Consider the following 21635-nt stretch of genomic DNA (forward strand, 5'->3'; position numbering starts at 1 on the left):
AGCTCATTTCCCCTCAAATTCACATCAGTGCAGTCCTCATTGGAGAAAAGAAGTACCATCAACGTGTTACAATCATAAATATACATGAATGCTCTCCAACAACAAGTTTGAAGATTTGAGGATGTGGAATAATATTGTATGTTATAAGTCGTTGCACGTGCCATTTTACTAGTGTCACCTAAGAGACATCAACACACCACATAAATCAAAGTATTTCCTAGCTAAATATAGAATTAAGATTTATCATAAAAAATTATAATTAAGATAAAAGTTAATTGCGACTGATTGGCCCTCATATGCTATCATCGGTTCATCACTCCAGCAGCAGCATCAGCATCTGTGATCTGTGAGTAGTTCATCTATGAGGTTATTATCAGTCCACGAGCATCTAGGTCGCAGATAATTATTTTCACGGACGAGGAGGATCCATGTGTGAGTCGCTCCTTAACCCGACGCCTGCAGGCTTTATCCACCTCATATCTACTCGGGGACTCAAGGTCGATGGCATCGCATGCCTCACAAGTCTTACTACTCCACAGCATGATTCCCTGCAACCCCGCAGCTCGTTCCATGACAAGCCTTATATAGTTTGTCACCTTGTCTTCATCCTCGAACCCAAACATATACAACACCTTCAGGTTCAGGTGCTTAAAATCCTTGGATGGTTCCCACACCACGTTGTCCTTCTTGCCACTGCGCTCGGATGTTTTGACACAGGAATGCCGAGTCCTTATTATCTTCACGCATGGAAACGGAAGAGAAAACACATGTTACATTATAACTTGCCACCAAAACCCATGCACGACCATGATACTAGTATAAACAAATGTAGCAAAACTTGAGTCAAATATATCTTTGCCAAAATAAAGTTTGAGATTCCTGTAGAGTGCTTGGAGGAATTTGCATGAACTAAACCCCATATACACTAAGGCAAATGCATATGCTTCAGGGTTTCCTATCAAGTTACATCTGTATTACTCCTAAGTGTTGAGCTGCTCGCCTGTTTCTATGTTTATCTCGACCATGATACTTTGCAATAAAGTGGGTGATGTGTACGCAAGGATTTGCTATTTTTCAAAAAAAATAAAAAAACATAGAAGATAACAGACTTACAAAAAGGTAACATAACAGACTTACTGTAAGCGTTTTCAGAGCAGGTGCAGCTTCGAGGATAAACAGGGTCCAGCTGAGATCACACTCAGGGAAGATATGCCAAAACCCGAAATCCTTGATATTACGGAATATAGCAGTGAGCAGTTTTGGATGTTCAGGCTTAATCCAAATCTGCAGCACAAGAACATAATGCACAGATTAAATCGGTAGAGGAAACATATTATGCAGATGCAGTGAAAATTCATGTGGGTGCAGAAATCGAAGTACCATTTGGCAGCTGAAATTAAGAAACAGCTGCGACAGGTTGCTGACATTCGTTGAGAGGCAGTTGCTCAGCGCGAACGGCGTCTGCCACACCCCTGCATGAGAACTGAGTATCACCCTGCGAAGCTCAGGCACGTAGCCGGAGCGCAGCGGCGGGTCCTCGGAGTTCCAGGACTCGCACTGGAGACGCGTCAGCTTTGGCACAGAAACAAGCTCGATCCGCATGCACCTACATCTCCTCAAGTTGAGGCTCTGAACCACAGAGTTGGGCACGTCGATCTCGAGCACAGAGTGCCGAGCCAATCGGCAGGATGTTAAGGATAGGTGCTTGAGCCTGTCGCAGCCGCCCATGAGGCTGGACAGGTCCGAGTCACCGAGGTCGAGGCTCGTGAGCGATAGGTCCGTCAGCCACCGGAAGGCGACGGGGTAGACTCGGGAGAAGGACATGAACTGCTGCCCGAGCTCGGCGCGCACGGCGGCTGTCAGTTCAGAGTCAGACGACGAAGGCGGAACTACCCCGAGCTCGAGGCGGTCGGTCTGGCCACGGCTCACCGTGTCCTCGACGGCGCGGCCAATGGAGCTCAAGTCATCGGGGGCCGACGTCAGGTGGAAGCGGAGCCGGAGGGTCTTGACGGAACGTCTGCTCTCGCAGTCGCACTCGCGCTCCGCCGCCGGAGGACGCATTGGCAGCAACCTGCCCACCGCGCCGGTGAACGCGTCCATGGTATCGACCGCCGTGGTGGTGCCGGCCTGGAAGTCGTCCACATCGAGGTCCACGCGCGAGGAGCTGGTGGGGGAGGTGCCACCACCGCGTGGAGACCACGCCGGCGCGGACCGCCTCGTGCAGGCTGAGGCGTCCCAGGATCCCGAGGAGAAGGTCGTCCGGGAGCGCGCTGATTCGATCTCTCTCTTGGCCGGTTTTCAACGGCCGTGGCTCCATGGCTGCTCATCTGATGGATTGCTAGCTACTGGATCGTGAAATCGACCCCAACACGGTGAACGGAGCTGATAGTTTGGCCTAGTGAGGAAAATCTCAAGAATTCTTCTCCGCTACAGCCGGATTGCTTGTTAACACTGTGTACGAGGAACGCCGCTCAAGAATTCTTCACGCGGCCCAAATAGCTCTTTCGCGACATGAACCTTAAGCTTAGTAGAGGTCGTTAAAAGTATGGATTATGTGAACTGAGTGGGACCCAACTCTTATCCACGTCAGCGCTGACCCACACACACATTATCCAGTGAGCCTGGACCCACCTTGCTGTGGGACCCACAACTTGCCCAGCTTAGCCTCCTCTGCTTTAGATCTCTCCGCTCGCCTCTACATGCCTGCCGCCGTCGCCCGCCTGCCGCCCCCATTTCGGAGCCGCTTATTCTTCTTCTTCTCCGGCGACGGCGTGCGACTACGGCCAACGATTTATGTCGACCTCTAGTTCAGCCTCCTGCCCCTCATGACCTAAGTATGGGGAAGTGCCGATGACAAGATGTCCTGACTGCACACGCGCCGCGCCATGGAACTGATTGATCATAGTGAAGGAGGAGAATGGGAACTTTGGGGAGGTGCCGCCACCGCGTGGAGACCACGCCGGCGCGGACCGCCTCGTGCAGGCTCAGGCGTCCCAGGATCCCCAGGAGAAGGTCGTCCGGGAGCGCGCTGATTCGATCTCTATCTTGGCCGGTTTTCAACGGCCGTGACTCCATGTTTGCTGATCTGATGGATTGCTAGCTATTGGTGAAATCCCAACACGGTGGCCGGAGCTGATATAGTTTGGTACAGTAAATAGATGAGGCCGATTAACGTGGATTTGATCTCCTAGCGAGGAAAATCTCAAGAATCCTTCTCCGCCACAGCCGGATTGCTTGTTAACATTGTGTACGAGGAACGCCGCACAAGATGGTAGGTGAAAATCGTACCCATGTGGTGGATGGCCCTAAAACATCTGTTTGCCCTAGCTGCAACATATCACATCCGGTCCGCTGCAAAAGTTGTATTGATTCTATGTTTTTTTACTACAACTTTGTTAACAAATATTGGTGTTCTGGGTAAATTTCTATAACTGTTGGAACGCTCAATTTGAAGTAATCCACCGAGGGACGAGTCTCACAAGGGCATTTTAGATCTTTTGCGTTTAGAATAAATCGTACAAACGTATAAGACTGTTAGAGCATGTTTTTCTAGAACACACAATTCTAGTGTATAAAAGTTGTTTCCCTTCGTGTGAATAGCTGCAGAACGACACTTCAAGCGGCCCAAATAGCTCTCCCGCGACGCGGACCTTAAGCATAGTAGAGGTCGTTAAAAGTATGGATTATGTGAACTGAGTGGGACCCAACTATTATCCACGTCAGCGCTGACCCACACACACATTATCCAGTGAGCCTGGGACCCACCTCGCTGTGGGACCCACAACTTGCCCAGCTTAGCTTCCTCTGCTTTAGATCTATCCGCTCGCTCGTGCCTGCCTGCCGCCGTCGCCCGCCTGCCGCCCCCATTTCGGAGCCGCTTATTCTTCTTCTTCTCCGACGACGGTGCTCGACTATGGCCAACGATTTATGTCAACTTCTAGTTCAGCCTCCTGCCCCTCATGACCTAAGTATGGGGAAGTGCCGATGACATGATGTCATGACTGCACATCGCCGCGCCATGGAAGCGATTGGTCATAGTGAAGGAGGAGAATGAGAACTTTGGGCGAGAATTGATGAAGTGCGAGAGCAAGCCCGAGCCGAGAAAGGTTAGATCTGAGTTATCCATTGCCCTTTTGATGTAATTTGTGCATTTTTTTAATTTTTCCACCTATTTGGGAATTAGGGTTCATGTGCTTCTATTTCAGAATTTGAAGAAATGTTACCCTTTTGAGTGGATTGACGAGTACGTTGAGAGGCTTGAAGTGGAGGGAATCAGTGATTTTAGGAGCGATGCAACCCGAGATATCAATCAAGCGTCGGCGGTGAGAAAAAATTTCCACGGGTGATGGGGAACTGATTGGGGAAGTGAAGAAACTAAACAAGCACCTAAGGCAGATGGTTGGTTTGAAGAAGCGAGCAAATGTGATCACTGCAGCATTTTATTTCTGTATAATCCCTAGGAATTGTTTTCCTTCAGTTGATCACTCATTAGACGTGCTTTACCGTGGTTCCTATTTTAGATCAATTGCTTATGTTAGTTTTTGTTTGAATGTATGCTCAATGAGATGCATAACTTGGGCGATGGCTTTTCGTAATGAATCAAATGTGGCAGCAATTCGGCCAAAAGTTTCTACATTTCTTCAGTTTCGTCAGTTAGCGAAGTGTTGCTTTCTGAAAAAAAATTTGTTGCCCTTAGCCCATTGAGAAAGGAAGCCCACCTAATATGGTGAACCCATTTAGCTTGTGACAAAAGATCGGGCCATAGGCATGTGTGGTTTTCTATTCCCCCAATTGATTTGGGAATTTCTGTAAATATTTTATCTAGTGATCAATAAATTTTCAGTCGTTTAAGGTAAAAAAATGAAACGAATCCCTCTCAACTTTGGCTAAAGTATTTTTTTTATTTTTCGTTCGTTCAATAAAGTTATGAAAGGAACTTGCACTTTTTATGGTTCAAAAATATGACAACTAATTTTGTGTGTGTAGTACTTTAATTTACCTCCATTCCAAGAAACAAGAAGCATATTTTATGTCAATTGACATTGTCCTATAACTTTGAGTGATAGTACAGACAAAAATATAGTCCTATAACTACGAAAGAAACATCAATGCATTTTATATATTTCGTGGTAGCTTAGTTATTATTTCACTCAAGTAGCACCAAGTAGCAAAGTTAGTTTGCACCTTGTGAGGTTATCTCATTTCACTCATTTTGGTATTATTTCTTATTTGGCAACTCATTTTTAGATTGTTTAGTTTCTTGTGTAGTGCTTATAAAAGTGAATGGATGGAGTAGTGCTAGGGATGGTCAAACATCTGACGCCCTCGAAATCACATACGGGGTTGAGGGACGTGACTAGAGATTCTCTTAGACTAATCATGGAAAACATTTTATGTAGGTTGGCCCTGATCTTTCACCGTGCAAGGCTTCGCTTGGCACTACTTGGAATCGAACAGACAAGGATTCTGCACCACGCTTTTCAGAATAGCTATTTGAACAACCTGTAATCCTTACTACTATGCTAAAAATATCACACTATATGTTATGCATTTGTTTCTGAATATTATTTAAAGAATCTACGTGGGGTGCCCTGAGTGAGCGGACCGTTTAGACTATTATATCGAAATGTTAAATTTCAAACAACCTGTTGCTAGTTTGCAATGCACGAGCATATTTTCTATGTTAATATAAATGATTGTGCCTTCTCCTTTGCTAACCTTTTGGGCAAATAGACAATGCGAAAGAAAAATACTACACATGGAAACGAATAGATATATCCTGTTTTTTTAGGGAACGATATGCATCATGTTCTAAATCATGAAAGACACAAACAGAACAATATGGTTTCCTCAGCAAAATAATTATATGTAACAGGTTCGAAGTGACTAAGTATTGATATAGGTTCCGATAATACCATATTATGATAAAACTTATAGTTGCGACTTGCATCTCACTTGTAAAAACATAAAAACTTGTTGCATCTAGGAGCATTGTAAACCTGGATGCAGAACAAGGGTACCACAACTGAGATAAACATAGAAATTCACGGAAGGGTACGCCATGGAAATGTTGTAGGTTTTCTTCGTGCAATCTCGGTGGACATTTAATTTTGTCTTATTTTCCAGTTTCATGGTCACCCTTTTAAGCATTGGAGCACATCTGAGTATAACTTTCACGAAATCAAAGCCATGGTCCTCTCCTTTGAATCCTACGATTTCCACTTCTTCTAAGTAAGGCAGGGACATACTCTGGCTTCTCCAGTTCTTGGGCTCATCGCATGTACAACTTTCTATGCATGCTCGTTTAACCTAGAACAAATCAAGAGTGTCACAAATTAGCGCTGTTTATTTATGCTTGTTTTGTAGCTAATAATAATTAGAGAACAGTATCTTAAACGAGTATGTTAGAACTAGAGCGAAGAGTTACCTTGGATTTCTCTGCCCTTAGTAGGGTGATTTTCAGTATTTTGGTAGTGTTGTGGACTGGAAGTGCCTGAAGTAGGCGTAACAGAGTTGTTCCATACACATGCCTCATTGCTTCGAGACGTAACTCCACGACAGAGAAATTGGTAACGGGGAGTTTCTCTATTTCTCGTGCAAAGTTGAGCTCTATAGCCGAGGCGTCCTGCTTAAAAGTATGCCAACTAAGATTGATATCATCAAATCATAAGACCAGTTTAATTAATTCAACAAATACTAGGGCAGGATGGTCGACTTACAGAGGCAGACATGTCCATTGTCAGGACATGGGCGCGAGGCAGCTTCTGAACCTGCAACCGTGTGTCGTCAACAAGTGCCTGGTCCGCGTTGCTCTCAGCTGTCTCTAAGATGAGGCTCCGGAGGAGCCAAAAACCAAACACATAATCCGGCCTCGTATAGGAGCGCCGCCACAAAATCTTGTCGACCATTGGTGCCGAGACGGAGGTGCTGAGGTCCCCGTCGGCATGGACTTCCATCGTCAGCTGCTTTAGCTCCGGGGTCACAATATTGATGGCACGACATTCCTTGTAGATTCCGAGGACAAGCTCCTGCAATGACGTTGAGTGGACCTTGATATCGCCATTGGAAGTAGTGACACCTTCAACCCTGAGCACACGAAGGCGCGGGCAACAAGAGACAAATTTGCCAAGGTCAGTCATGTTGCATCCGAAGAGACACAATCTCTCAAGCGCCAAGAACTTGTCGGGGCAGGAAGCCAATGTGAAGCTGACATCTTTCCGTTTAATCTGGATTGAGGTGGTGTGGTGGAAGAAGGGCAGTTGTAAGGGGCCAGGCCATCCGAAATCACAGCCAGTATTCGTGTAGACGAGCTCCTGCGGAGAGAGATTGGCCGCGCTGCGGAGAAGACAGAAGTCCCGCTCGGAGATGGAGATGTCGATGAGGGACACTACCACGTTGCGCGAGCCCAGCGACCGTTTGAGTGAACCCAGAACCTCACTAATCAAATCGCCGTCAACGCAACGGAACTTGGCCACGAGAACGCGCAGGCGCGGGCAGCGGGTGACCATGGCGTCGATGTTGAGAATCTTGCCAGACATGGACAGCCTCTCCAGCGCGGGGAACTCGCCGGATGGCGGCGGCTGGACGACGAGTTTTTCTGTGTCTAGCTCGATCGAGGTGGCCTGTTGGAAGCAAGGCAGCTGGATCCAGTTTTTGGTGTATCCATAGTTGGAGTACGGAGCGTCGGGCGCGATGGTGAAGACTAGCTCAACCGGCGAGATCAGTGCGGCGGCACGCAGCAGCGAGTCCACGTCGGCAGGCTCCGGTCTCGACGGGAGGTAGATGCCCAGATGGAACGCCGTGCCCGTGGGTGAGACAGCAGTCACGCGGGAGAACGCCGCCTCGACCGCGGCGGCTGGGACACCGCTGAAGGAGAGATCGGTGAGGCGGGTCCAGAGGCCGCGCCACCGGCGGGAGAGAAGGCCGGTCCGCACGGCGGTGCTGGCGCAGCGCAGACGCGCCAGGACCAGAAGGATCAGGTCGTCGGATAGGTTGCTGGCGCGGTCAACTCCGCCGGGACCACGCCGGTGGCACGGAGCTCCATCGTGCTGTGGCGGCGGCCGTGAGCGGAAGCGACGCCCCGATCGCAAATCCATCGATGCGAAAACGCAAAACCTTCTCTGCTAGTCCCGATGGATCGACAACGAATGGCGCAAGTCTCCGGGCATGCATGGACGCCCTCTCATCTTTATACGGCCGGCCGTGCCGGAAGGAGGACTCGAGATTGATTCCTAGCAGAACAAGTTCACCACCATTGTGCTCCTCCCTCTCACCTCACGTACCGACAAGTCCAATTTCCCTCAACTATTGGTGATCGCTGAGATTAGTTTTGGATCTTCAACTTCAAAGAGCATGACCAACAAATACGGGGACAGTTTGACCATAGCAGGGTATGACCGTATGACCGATGACGCTTACCCTAGTTTCGCACACGTACGTACATGGAAGTCAGCCTTGTGATGGGCCTCATGCATGGCCAGGCCAACTCCCCCGGGCCCCTCATACATTTGGGTCACAATGAATTTTATTTTATTTACAAGAAAAAAGCAAATCGGCCGCGCCGTACAACCACACATGGAGTACGCTCCTTGCACCCTCCATGTTCTTATCTCCACATGTTGCTAATTTTTTTGAAATAATCCGTAACACTAATGCTACATATGGATCTGTAATATCATAAAATTTCAGTACCAAAATCAATATGTAGCTGGAGACAAATAGTCATACGAACGAACCTAGCATTCTGAGTTTAAATACTCACGGACACGAATTTAGGTTCCTATTTATTCTTGAGACCCACGCTAGACCTGATAATCATGAAATTTATCTTGACGACTAGACTTTAATCTTCACAAAGAATAAAAATCCTAGTACTAATGCTTGATGGATGTGTGCATCCTTAGTTGGTGTGGAGGCCCTGAAGTGAAATTCTTTCCTTTTTTTAGAAGAGAGTCGAAAACAGGCACGGCCTGATCCATACATTTTCCTCCTAGCCCTACCTTCACGACCACGTGCGACGATCCTGCCGCCAGCCACACCTGCCTCCCTCGCCATCCTCCACTCCTCCCTCCACCACCACCGAAGGCATCGTCGGCCAAAGGCTGCGCGGAGTGGCGGCAACGGGGTACCAGCTGGTAGCGACCATGGGTGCGAGGAGGTGCTCTCCTCACCTATGCAATCGCTATGATGCGCAGTGACCATGGGCCGGAGGCAAGACAGCCTGCGGTGCTGCCACATTATCTGATTAACTCAATATTCAGTGGTTAAAAAATGTTTGAGTTGCTTCAAAAGATATTCGTTGGTTAAAATTTTTAGAGAAGGTAATCCTTGATTAACTCAATACTTTCTAGGTACAATGCCATGTAAAGGATGAAGGGGGCAAGGAGGAGTTCTAGAGCTTCTTTCTATCTCTCGAGTCTTCTCACGCTTTTATACATACGAACCTAAAGTAGAACAAAAGTACAACCTACTCCAACACCCCCCTCTCGGGAAAATAAATCATATATACACATCTTGCTACAGAATGCAGAAATTAACTTTTCAGGTTACCCTTTTGTAAGCACATCTGCCACTTGACTAGTTGATGTAACATAGGGTAAACATATCACTCCTATATCAAGATATTTTTGGATGGAGTGTCTATCAACTTCAACATGTTTTGTTCTATAATGTCAAACAAGGTTATTTGTAATGTTGATAACAACTTTATTCTCACAATAAAGCATCAGGGGGTTTACAATTTTACAAATTAAATTCTGTTAGAATGATCTTTAGCCATAATAGTTCGCATATACCTTGGTCGATGGATTTTAATTCGGCTTCCGTGGTCGATCAAGCTACCAAGCTATGCTTCTTGATACAATACGAGAGAAGATCCCGCCAACAAATGCGCAATACCCAGATGCTGATCTACGGTCCTGGAGTAAACATCCAACTCTCCTTGTTTTGTATATAGGAGATCTTTTCCTGAAGTTCCTTTCAATTACCGCGTAATTATATTAACAACTTTCATATGTGTTATTTTTGGATCATGCATAAATTGACGAACGATGCTAACAACACAAGCTATATCTAGACGTGTATGTCAAAGATAAATTAGCCTTTCTACTAGCCTTTGGTATCATTCCCTATCAACCTAAGCCTCGATATCACAAATTAACTTATGATTTTGCTCAATTGGTTAGGTGTTGGCCATGAACCATGCATACCAGCTTCCTTAATTAAATCTAGGACATATTTCCTTTGTCATAAAAAAATGCCCTTTGACCACGGTGAAACTTCTACATTAATAAATTACCTTAAGTATCCCAAGTGTTTCACGTCAAACTAATTGGCAAAGTATTGATTTTGATGTGTAATCTCCTACGAGTCGTCAAAATGTCATCAACATACACTATAAATATTAATACATTATCATTGGCATGTTGGTTGAATAGTGTATACTCGTCATTGCTTTGATGATAACTCTTGTTCAACATTGGTTGTCTGTATCAATTGAACAATGCCCGTGGTGATTGTTTCAAGCCATATAATAACCGACAAAGATGTGGTGACTCTATTAGACATTTGTATATTGCTTTTAGTATATACTCCCTCCGTTCGGATTTATAAGACGTTGGAGCATTTTTTAGGTTCACTCACACTTGCTTGTATCTAGTTGTTATCACCAGATTTTGGCCAAATCAGGAGATGGGCCGTAATTGAGATGGGCTTGAAGGATATCCACGTGGAGCGTCTCTGAAGCGGCCTTGCACGGAGATTTTGGGCTAGATTGCCCGTGTATCTGAATAATGTTAGTAGATTGCATCTTAGGTTAGAATTAAAGGATAGAGTTTAGCTCGTACACGGTTAGGTGTACTTCCGAATTAGAAAGTCCCTTGGACTATAAATATGTACCTAGGGTTATTGAGAAAGCAGGACAATCACGTTCACAACAAACACAAACCAGGTGCATCGCCACCCCTTATTTCGAGGGTTTCTTCCGGGTAAGCATCATGCTGCCTAGATCGCATCTTGCGATCTAGGCAGTATACGTTTATTCGTTACCTTGTGTTACTCGTGCTGAAGCGTTGTTGATGGCGAGTAGCACTACTTATCGTAGATGTTTTGGGGCTTGCATTGATGCTTTTCTTGTGCATATTTGCTTAGCAATGCCGTCCCTCGATATCTAGCTGCCCTTACACCTATCTAGGTGTAAGGGCAGAACCTTGCTTGTTCGTTACTTAGTATATCCGATCTGTTATAGTTGCTCCTTGTTCTTTATCTGTATGATTAGGCCTTATGCTGGGGTTGGATGATCCGGTAGTGCGTGAGGTGTTGTTTTACCGTTCCTATAAGGGATGTTCCGGGAATTGACTTTACGTTGGTTTTTAGGCCTCTTTTAGGAATAGTTTCCATCATCTTTCGTATCTGCTAGGCCCAACTACGCGTAGGATGTTCCGATTATGCGGTGAAAACCCTAAACTGTCGTAGATTGGTTTAGCTTTGTTTTGATCAAGCGAGGATCCCCATGTCATCGTAAACCCAATGCGAACCATGGGGCGATCGGCTCTTTGAGCCGATCCACGAGGCAACCTGAGAGCCGATCGGGCTCGTATTTAATGTTTACGTGTCTACCATGCAGGAGACTAATCAAAGCAATCCAACACCTTCCTGATCAGGTATAGGTCAGGTGGCACGCCTTTGCAACCGCCAGGACGTGTGCTGGGACATTGCTGGACGACGCGAGGCACCAGGGCCCACTTAGCAGTCTAGGGAGTCTCCCGGCTCTTCGTGTTGCTTAACCACTGCTCGCCGGTGGGTTTTGGCAGGCAACACATTCTGGCACGCCCGGTGGAACACTTTCTGCAACAACCACGTCAACATCGGCAGCCAAGATGTCGGACGAACTGATCAAGTACGAGGATCTACCTGCAGAGCATAAGAAGAAATACGATGAGCTGAAGGCCATCTTTGAAGCCGATCTCATCGGCTCTTTTGAGAAGACCCGTTCGCACGGCATCGGGTTCAAAGGATTCACACCCGAAGGCGCGTTCGAGGGATTAGATCTGTCTCTCCCTTCGGAGGAACGTACCGAGCCCTGCGCCGGGAAATTAACTATGCTTGTGGCTCATTCTCTACATCGGCATTCTGAGAGCCTGGTGAATACTCTTGAGCGGGTTGCGCTTCGTGTGGTGCAAGAAATCATGAAGCATCAGTATTCTCCGTCAGGACCTGTTCTAGGGACTCACCAGGGAGAGATACCATTCCACACTAGGACACCACTGCCATTCGCGATGGCAGCTCCACAGCAACAAGGTTCACCGGCATACGTTGTCTACAAGGTTGGAGGTGATCCTGGCGACTACCAATTCTTGTATGAGCCGCCCAAGGAGATCCCACATGGATACGTGTGCACATACGTGTCGGACTGCAACAACTGGACGCACGCGATCCAGACTTCGGCGGGAGGAATTGCCGGATCGGGAGCGATTGTTACGGCGAGGAGGGATTGCTCGGAGCGGCGGGGAGTTCCGGAGCAGATGTTGAGAAACAAGCGTGGCTAACTAAATATGCCACTGCAATGAGTCATGAAAGCTCAACCCCTACAGCTCCTACTGTGGATCAGATCAGCGCAATCTTGAGAGATCAGTTCGGCATCCTGCCGAAGAAGAGAACAATCGGCTATTCCAAGCCGTATCCCAATGAGTATGACCTGATCCCACTGCCGCCTAAGTATCGGCTCCCTGACTTCACAAAATTCAGTGGATCAGAAGGGTCTAGCTCCATCGAGCACGTGAGCCGATACTTGGCACAGCTGGGCATGGTGTCAGCATCAGAACCGCTACGTGTGAGGTTCTTTGCCCAATCTCTCACGGGTCCAGCCTTTGGGTGGTACACCTCGTTACCCCCAGATTCAGTTCGGACATGGAAGAAGCTGGAAGAGCAGTTTCACATACAATATCATTCAGAAGCTACCGAAGCTGGCATCGCCGATCTGACGCAGGTTCGGCAAAGGCGAGGAGAGACAGCTTCTGAGTACATTCAACGTTTCAGAACTGTCAAGAACCGATGTTATTCGGTTCATTTATCTAAGAAAGAAGCAGTCGAGCTGGCCGTGGCAGGCCTCGCAGCGCCACTCAAGGATCTGACTTTCCAAGTGGAGTACAATTCGTTGGCGCACATGGTCCAGAAGCTGACATCGTATGAGCAGCGCCATCCAGAATTGTACCAAGACAAGTTCAAGCGCACGATAGGCCTGGTCGACGCTGAAGAAGATGAAGACTCTGCGGAAGATCAGGAAGTCGCCGTGGCTGAATGGACTCGGACGGCAGTTCCCGTGTCCTGCAAATGGGTGAAACAAACAGGGCCTCCAAAAGGGTTTGACTTTGATTTAAGCAAAACTGAGCAGATTTTTGATTTGCTGCTGAAGGAGAAACAGCTGAAGTTACCCGAAGGCCACAAAATCCCTACATCACAAGAGATGAACGGTAGGCCATACTGCAAATGGCATCACACGATTACCCACGCCACCAACGACTGCAAAGTGTTGCGCGCACAGATTCAAATGGCGATAGAATCAGGCCGATTAATCTTCGGACAATTTGCCATGAAAGTAGACACACATCCGTTTCCTGGCGTCAACATGGTGGATCTCAGTCACTCCATAAGATGCGAGCCAGGTTTCTCTTTTGATGTCAACATGGCAGGGCCTGTGAACCGCCATGGCAAGGATAAAGCAGAGAGCAGCCACTCCCGTGGCAAGGATAAAGAGGAGGCCGATCCACGCGACCGGCCCCAACATGATAACAGACGGTACCTGACAGAGGAAGAAGTGAGAAGCGTGCGGTATCAACGACCACTCTCCGCGCATCTCCTTAACAAATATGAGCAGCAGTATGACCGACGTCGGCGCTACGACGTAGATGATGAGAGATATAGTCGGTCTGATGCAGATGACAGGAGGTATCGTCGATATGATAGAGACAACGAAGGGTATGAGCGTCACACTAGAGGGAGGTCAAGAGAGCAAGAAGACATGGACAGGCATTGGAACTGTCCTTTCTTTAAACACTGCTGGGACTCAGGAATGAGCCGATTGCCTACAATCGAGAACTGCCCAGAATGTAGACAGCAGAGGAAGGGAACAAATGAAGTTTCAGTGTTCAAGCGTCTAGGGCCTCTCCCACCTCAGAACAAACGAGCTGAGTCATCTCAAGATGAAGACTTGGAGGAGTCAGATGAAGAAGAAGATAGGTACCACCGGCCAAGGTGGTGCCCTGATGGACTCAGCCACTCTCAGAAGCGTAGGGTGCAGCGGCTACGAAACCTGGAGGAAGCCGAGGCACGATGCACTGTACACGTTGAGGAAAGCACGGCCCGATCCGGCCGTGAAAATTCAGCAAACATTGGAGACGGAGACGCGCCCGCCAAAGAAAGTGTGGCGCCCCAAACAGACAAAAGCCGATGCAGAGGCATCGGCTGATACAAACATGGTGTTCATACTCCCGTCAGAGTTTTGTGCTCCAAAAGACGAGGAAGTATCGGTGGCACAATTTGATTGCGGTCCACGGCCAGTGATCTTTGAGAAGCCACGAGAGAGGAGCTACGAGGCATTTGAAAGCCCTATACCCGAGAGGTTATATCAATGGGCAGCACTGTCGGCAAGATGTTGGTTGACACGGGAGCGGCGAGTCAACATAATGCCATATTCCATGCTACGACGTTTGGGACACTCCAATGACGATCCGATCAAGACCAACGTCACATTAAGCGATTTCAACGGCCAAGCATCGAAGCAAAAGGTGTTCCGAATGTAGATCCGACCGTAGGCCGAAAAACCATACCTACCTCGTTCTTCATCGTCGACAGCAAAAGCAATTACGCTGTCCTGCTAGGAAGGGATTGGATTCACGCTAACTGTTGCATCCCATCCACAATGCACCAATGCATCATACAGTGGGATGGAGATGAAGTTGAGGTCGTTCAGGCAGATGACTCGATCGAGATCTCACTAGCTGCCATGAATATTTGGGATGCAGACGATCAAGAGCCGCTCTCTGGAATCAGTATGGACGGCTGTGAGCGCATCGAAGCTTCAAAAAACGGAGTGAGGCTGGTCTTATCCACCGGCCTGACAGAGTAGCAAGATCCAAGGCACTAGACGTACGCGGTAAGGCCGATCCCTGCGATCGGCCCCAAAAAATGAAAAGTAGTAATCTTACCTCAAGCGCGTCACGTAGCCATAGTGAAGCACCAAGAAGTTGTAAACCCTCATTGAGAATTGCAATGAAAAAGGAGGCCGATTCCAGCAATCGGCCAAAATTATCCTCAATATGCACTTTGCCTATATTCAGCATTGATCTAGCAGGCGATGGAAAGCTGGGGTATGGGTTTACATCAGCTGATGAGCTGGAAGAGATTGACATTGGTCCTGGGGATAAGCCACGACCAACATTTATCAGCAAAAAGTTAGATCCACATCTCAGGGGCCTGATGATAGCCTTGCTAAAAGAGTACCCAGATTGTTTTGCATGGGATTATACGGAGATGCCTGGGTTAGACAGGAGCATCATTGAGCATCGGCTCCCTCTGAAGAAAGGATTTCGGCCGTTCCAGCAGCGAGCACGACAGATGAAGGCCGAAATCTTGGTGGAAGTGAAGAAAGAGATCCAGAAGATGTTGGACGCCGGGTTCATCAGGCCATGCAGGTACGCTGAATGGATTTCCAATGTTGTACCTGTAGAGAAAAAGGACGGCCGATGGCGCGTCGCCATAGATTTTCAGAACCTCAACAGTGCCACTCCAAAGGATGAATATCCAATGCCAGTAGCAGAGACATTGATCAATGCAGCTGCTGGTCATAAAATTTTAAGTTTCATGGATGGCAATGCCGGTTACAACCAAATTTTTATGGCTCCAGAAGATATACACAAGACTGCATTCAGAGTGCCAGGCTCGGTGGGCTTGTTTGAATATGTAGTCATGACGTTTGGACTAAAGAATGCCGGCGCAACATACCAAAGAGCCATGAACTACATCTTTCATGATTTAATCGGCAAATTGGTGGAAATTTACATCGATGACGTGGTGGTCAAGTCTGTTTCGGTGGACGGACACTTAGAGGATTTGCGACACGTCCTGGACCGACCTAGGAAGTTCGGACTAAGAATGAATCCAAAGAAGTGTGCCTTTGGTGTGACGGCCGGTCAGTTCCTGGGTTTCTTGGTTCATGAACGCGGAATTGAGATCGGCCTGAAAAGTCAAGAGGCAGTGCGAACGATGAAGCCACCCACCACGAGGAAGGAACTTCAATGTCTCATCGGCAAAATTAATTTCGTCAGAAGGTTTATTTCCAACTTGTCAGGACGAATCGAGCCGTTCATGGGATTGGTTAAAATCAAGTCTGATGAGGAGTTTCGCTGGGGGGCAGAGCAACAACGAGCATTTGACGATATTAAGGAGTACCTAACGAAACCACCTGTGTTGGTTCCGCCACAGCAAGACATGCCATTCTATATTTACTTGTCAGTGGCTGACACCTCCATCGCGTCAGTGGTGGTGCAGGTTTATGATGGTCTGGAAAAAGTGGTTTTCTACCTCAGCAGAAGGATGTTGGATGCAGAAACAAGGTACCCTGAAATTGAGAAGTTGTGCCTATGTCTATTTTTCACCTGCACCAAGATCCAGCACATCTTGCTCGTCAGCGAAATCATCGTCATATGCAAATCGGATGTCATCAAGCACATGCTGTCAGCTCCTGTGTTGAAAGGCCGACTCGGCAAGTGGATGTTTGCGTTATCGGAATTTGATATCCGGTATCAACCTGCGAAAGCAGTCAAGGGACAAGCGTTGGCCGATCTTATCGCTGAACGAATAAACACGGACGTAGCAGCACTATCTGTGCGTGCATGGGCCATGTTCTTCGATGGATCGGTCTGTGAGGATGGTTGCGGCATCGGCGTGCTACTCGTGTCGCCTCGGGGGGCAACATTTTCCTTCTCCATCAGGATATCTACCCCTTGCACCAACAATGTTGCTGAGTATGAAGTGATATGCAAGGGAATGGAGTTGCTATTGGACGCTGGGGCAGAAGCGGTTGAGATCTTTGGAGACTCCAAATTGGTGATTTCTCAACTCACGGAAGAGTACAAGTGTGAGAGCGAGTCGCTCTTCCCATTATGGATGCAATGCCGTGAGCTGATGGCACAGTTCAGGTATATAAACTTCAATTGGATCCCAAGGTCGCAAAATACCGAGGCAAACGATCTCGCACAGATGGCGTCCAGATACAAGGACGTAGCGGGTGAAGCCGATGTTCAGGTGCAGTTCATGGAACCAGATGATTGGAGAGCCGATATCTTCAATTACTTGAAAGATTCGGCTCGGGGGGCACCTAAACGGATAAGATACAGGGCCATGAAGTACGTCCCGATTGGCGATGACATGTTCTACGAGGACATTGGAAGGATTACTTCTCAAATGTTTGGGACCAGCCGAGTCCAATCGGCTCTTGCATGAGGTGCATGAGGGTGCCTGTGGAACTCACCAATCGGCTCATAAGATGAAGTGGCTGATCAGGCGATCGGGATTTTATTGGCCCACCATGCTTGAAGATTGTTTCCAGTACTATAAAGGGTGTCAAGCATGTCAGAAGTTTGGGAGCATTCAGATGGTACCCGCATCAGCAATGAATCCTATCATCAAACCTTGGCCATTCCGAGGTTGGGGCATGGATATGATCGGCAAAATTCATCCTACATCGAGCAAAGGCCATGAATGGGTTCTGGCCATTACAGATTACTTCACTAAATGGGTGGAGGCCGTCCCTATGAAGTCAGTAGCATCGAAAGATGTCATCAGTTTTGTATTGGAGCATGTCATACATAGATTCGGGATTCCCCAGACTATCACGACCGATGGAGGTTCGATCTTCGTTTCTAAGGAATTTAGAAAGTTCTGCGAAGATATGGGAATCAAGCTGATCCGATCGTCTCCATACTATGCGCAAGCGAATGGGCAGGCTGAAGCATCCAACAAAAGTCTGATCAAGCTGATTAAGAGGAAAATCGACGAGCATCCTAGACGTTGGCACGAGGTGTTGTCAGAAGCACTGTGGGCTTATCGCATGTCGTGTCACGAAGCAATAAAAACCTCGCCATATCATCTGGTCTATGGACAAGAAGCTGTGTTGCCCTGGGAAATCAAGGCTGGGTCGAGACGGATTACGTTTCAGAATGATCTAACTACTGAAGAATATGCAGCCCTGATGAGTGACAGCATTGAGGATGCAACGGAACTCAGGCTATGGTCGCTTGAGAAAATCAAGGAAAATAAAGCCAAAGTGGCTCGCGCATATAATAAGAAGGTGCAACCAAAGGAGTTCCAAGTTGGTGATCTGGTATGGGAAGTTGTATTGCCGTTGGGGACTAAGGATAAAGTGTATGGTAAATGGTCTCCAAATTGGCATGGCCCGTACAAAGTCGACCAAGTTTTGAAGGGTAATGCATACATGCTCGAGCAATTGGATGGTGTGAAGTTCCCAGTGGCTGTCAATGGTCAGCATCTCAAAAAGTATTTCCCAAGTATGTAGGATGATGGTCAGTAAAATATGGAGGCCGATGCACGAAATCGGCCAGTAAAAAAATTTCAACTTTTTGGGAAATAGCCGATGTTCAGACATCGGCTTCAGATTAAAAACAGCCGATGCACAGACATCGACTTTAGAATAAAAACAGCCGATGCGCAGCCATCGACTATAGAGGTACAAAGGATTATGAACAGGCATCAAGTTATTGTTTGAATTTTGGAAATGTCTGTTTAAACCTGTCCAATTTGGTTTTCGGGTTGACCGCATGAGCGTCTGATGGTGAAAACAGCCGATACGTTGCTATCGGTTTTTGGGGGCGTTGACCTACTTTGACTATTGGAAAATTCGAAATCGGACGATTAAAAAGCCAAGTTGGAATAACATTTTCATTGATTTAGATGGGGATTTTACAACGAAGAGCTAATTGCTCTCAAAAGGGATCATCTAGTGCCTAATGCACTGTTACTAGCCCTGTTCTAACCCCTAATCTATGGGCCATCACTGCCCTCGTCGCCGCCGTCGTAGCTGCCGTCGGCGCTGCTACCAGCGGGTTCTTCGTCGCTACTGATGAAGCCGCCAGCAGGGGCTTCATCCTCCTCGTCGTCGTCGTCGTCGTTGTCTGACCAGGCCCAGCCTCGGAGGCGCTTGGCCGGTGGGTACCCTGTGGAGGAGGAGTCTTCCTCCTCCGAATCCTCCACCTCTTCTTCCTCCTCGTCGGAAGAAGGGACCGCCTCCCATGGGAAGAGGTCGTCATCGCTCGCCAGTACCAGCTTCCCGTCAACAAGGAACTGGAGGTCCTCCTCCCCGTCGGTGAGGGGTTCGTCGTCTTCCGATTCGATGGAAAAATCCCAGTCCCGCGCGTCCCAATACTCTGGGGCGCGGGCCTCGTAGATGGCCATCAGGTTGACCTCCTACTCGAGCTCGCTGGAGGAGGAGGACTGGAAGGACAGGCTGGAGGAGGAAGAGGAGTCCATGGCGGCTGAGAAGGGTTTTTGTTTGCCGATAGCTACTGTGGAGCAGGAGGATGAAGAAGCAAACTGCTTGACGCGGTTAGATAAAGGGGACGGGGAAATTTAATGCTGTGGTGATTTCCGAGGAAGCGGTGCCAAAACTGTCAATCGTGCAGAAGTTGAGAAGACAGGGTATCATGACGAAGGATACTGCGACGATTCTGCTCTGCCACGACATGACCCTTCGAAGGAAAAACAGAGTGGTTTTGAAATTATCATTACCAAAACCAGGGGGCATGTTTTATCACCAGATTTTGGCCAAATCAGGAGATGGGTCGTAATTGAGATGGGCTTGAAGGATATCCACGTGGAGCGTCTCTGAAGCGGCCTTGCACGGAGATTTTGGGCTAGATTGCCCGTGTATCTGAATAATGTTAGTAGATTGCATCTTAGGTTAGAATTAAAGGATAGAGTTTAGCTCGTACACGGTTAGGTGTACTTCCGAATTAGAAAGTCCCTTGGACTATAAATATGTACCTAGGGTTATTGAGAAAGCAGGACAATCACGTTCACAACAAACACAAACCAGGCGCATCGCCACCCCTTATTTCGAGGGTTTCTTCCGGGTAAGCATCATGCTGCCTAGATCGCATCTTGCGATCTAGGCAGTATACGTTTATTCGTTACCTTGTGTTACTCGTGCTGAAGCGTTGTTGATGGCGAGTAGCACTACTTATCGTAGATGTTTTGGGCTTGCATTGATGCTTTTCTTGTGCATATTTGCTTAGCAATGCCGTCCCTCGATATCTAGCTGCCCTTACACCTATCTAGGTGTAAGGGCAGCACCTTGCTTGTTCGTTACTTAGTAGATCCGATCTGTTATAGTTGCTCCTTGTTCTTCAAGGATTAGTTTAATATCTGTATGATTAGGCCTTATGCTGGGGTTGGATGATCCGGTAGTGCGTGAGGTGTTGTTTTACCGTTCCTATAAGGGATGTTCCGGGAATTGACTTTACGTTGGTTTTTAGGCCTCTTTTAGGAATAGTTTCCATCATCTTTCGTATCTGCTAGGCCCAACTACGCGTAGGATGTCCCGATTATGCGGTGAAAACCCTAAACTGTCGTAGATTGGTTTAGCTTTATTTTGATCAAGCAGGATCCCCATGTCATCGTAAACCCAATGCGAACCATGGGGCGATCGGCTCTTTGAGCCGATCCACAGGGCAACCTGAGAGCCGATCGGGCTCGTATTTAATGTTTACGTGTCTACCATGCAGGAGACTAATCGAAGCAATCCAACACCTTCCTGATCAGGTATAGGTCAGGTGGCACGCCCTTGCAACCGCCAGGACGTGTGCTGGGACTTTGCGGGACGACGCGAGGCACCAGGGCCCACTTAGCAGTCTTGGGAGTCTCCCGGCTCTTCGTGTTGCTTAACCACTGCTCGCCGGTGGGTTTTGGCAGGCAACACTAGTCCATATTTAGTGCGTAGGTTCACTCATTTTGTTTTGTATCTAGTCTACTTCAAGAGTGTCTGAAACATCTTATATTAGTAAAAGTAATAGATAATAGATAATAGATAGACTGTTTATTTCTTTATAGAGATAGAACAAGCTAAACTGATGCATGTGCATTCAGGAGTAAGTATTAGCATGCAAACTCGCGCACAGGCCTAGGCACGTAGTATATGTTTTGGATAAAGAGATTTTTATTGACTCAGCCATCATAAAGGCAACAAAATCACGTTGAGTACAAATACTACACCCTGTATTTTAGAACCGCAACACGACAAATATAGTATTACAAAAAAAATATGCTAATTTGAGAACCAGTTCTTTACAAACGAATTGAACACAAAATAAAGAGTTAGTGTACAATTTTTTACTAAACGACTACAACAATCTACACACGTGTGAGCCTACAAATCACATACAAAATCATATGTAGAACCAGCGACTTTTGTTAAAGAAACACAAACAAATATATAGTCTCATAGAGAACCAACAACTCATTCTTTTTACTGAACCAGATAACAGTCCCATTGCACCAAAGCTCGTGACTCGCTTCCTTGCCTTTTTGTGTGGTATTTCTTCGTAGCAAGCACGGGGGCAGTGCTA

The 21635-nt window shown here is 47.4% G+C and overlaps 1 protein-coding gene across 1 annotated transcript; it reads right to left on the bottom strand.

The window, feature by feature from the left end:
- Positions 1-39: 39 nt before the first annotated feature.
- LOC124680941 lies at positions 40-3075 on the bottom strand. Its single transcript, XM_047215954.1, has 4 exons — positions 2926-3075; positions 1381-2286; positions 1130-1284; positions 40-729 (listed from the first exon to the last, which is right to left on the bottom strand). Exons 1-4 carry the CDS (start codon positions 3073-3075, stop codon positions 360-362), a joined length of 1581 nt encoding a protein of 526 aa, XP_047071910.1. The 3' UTR covers positions 40-359.
- Between the last annotated feature and the right edge of the window lie 18560 nt (positions 3076-21635).

This window comes from Lolium rigidum, unplaced genomic scaffold (genome assembly GCF_022539505.1).
Source record: "Lolium rigidum isolate FL_2022 unplaced genomic scaffold, APGP_CSIRO_Lrig_0.1 contig_31174_1, whole genome shotgun sequence".
Taxonomy (NCBI): domain Eukaryota; kingdom Viridiplantae; phylum Streptophyta; class Magnoliopsida; order Poales; family Poaceae; genus Lolium; species Lolium rigidum.

Excerpts from the sequence above, each read along its gene's own strand:
- LOC124680941 (XM_047215954.1), bottom strand. The coding sequence starts at position 3,075 with ATGGAGTCACGGCCGTTGAAAACCGGCCAAGATAGAGATCGAATCAGC. Across the intron at positions 2,287-2,925 it reads GGTGGCGGCACCTCCCCAAA|AGAGAGATCGAATCAGCGCG; the intron begins GTTCCCATTCTC and ends AAACCGGCCAAG. Across the intron at positions 730-1,129 it reads AAAACGCTTACAGTAAGTCT|GACTCGGCATTCCTGTGTCA; the intron begins GTTATGTTACCT and ends GAAGATAATAAG.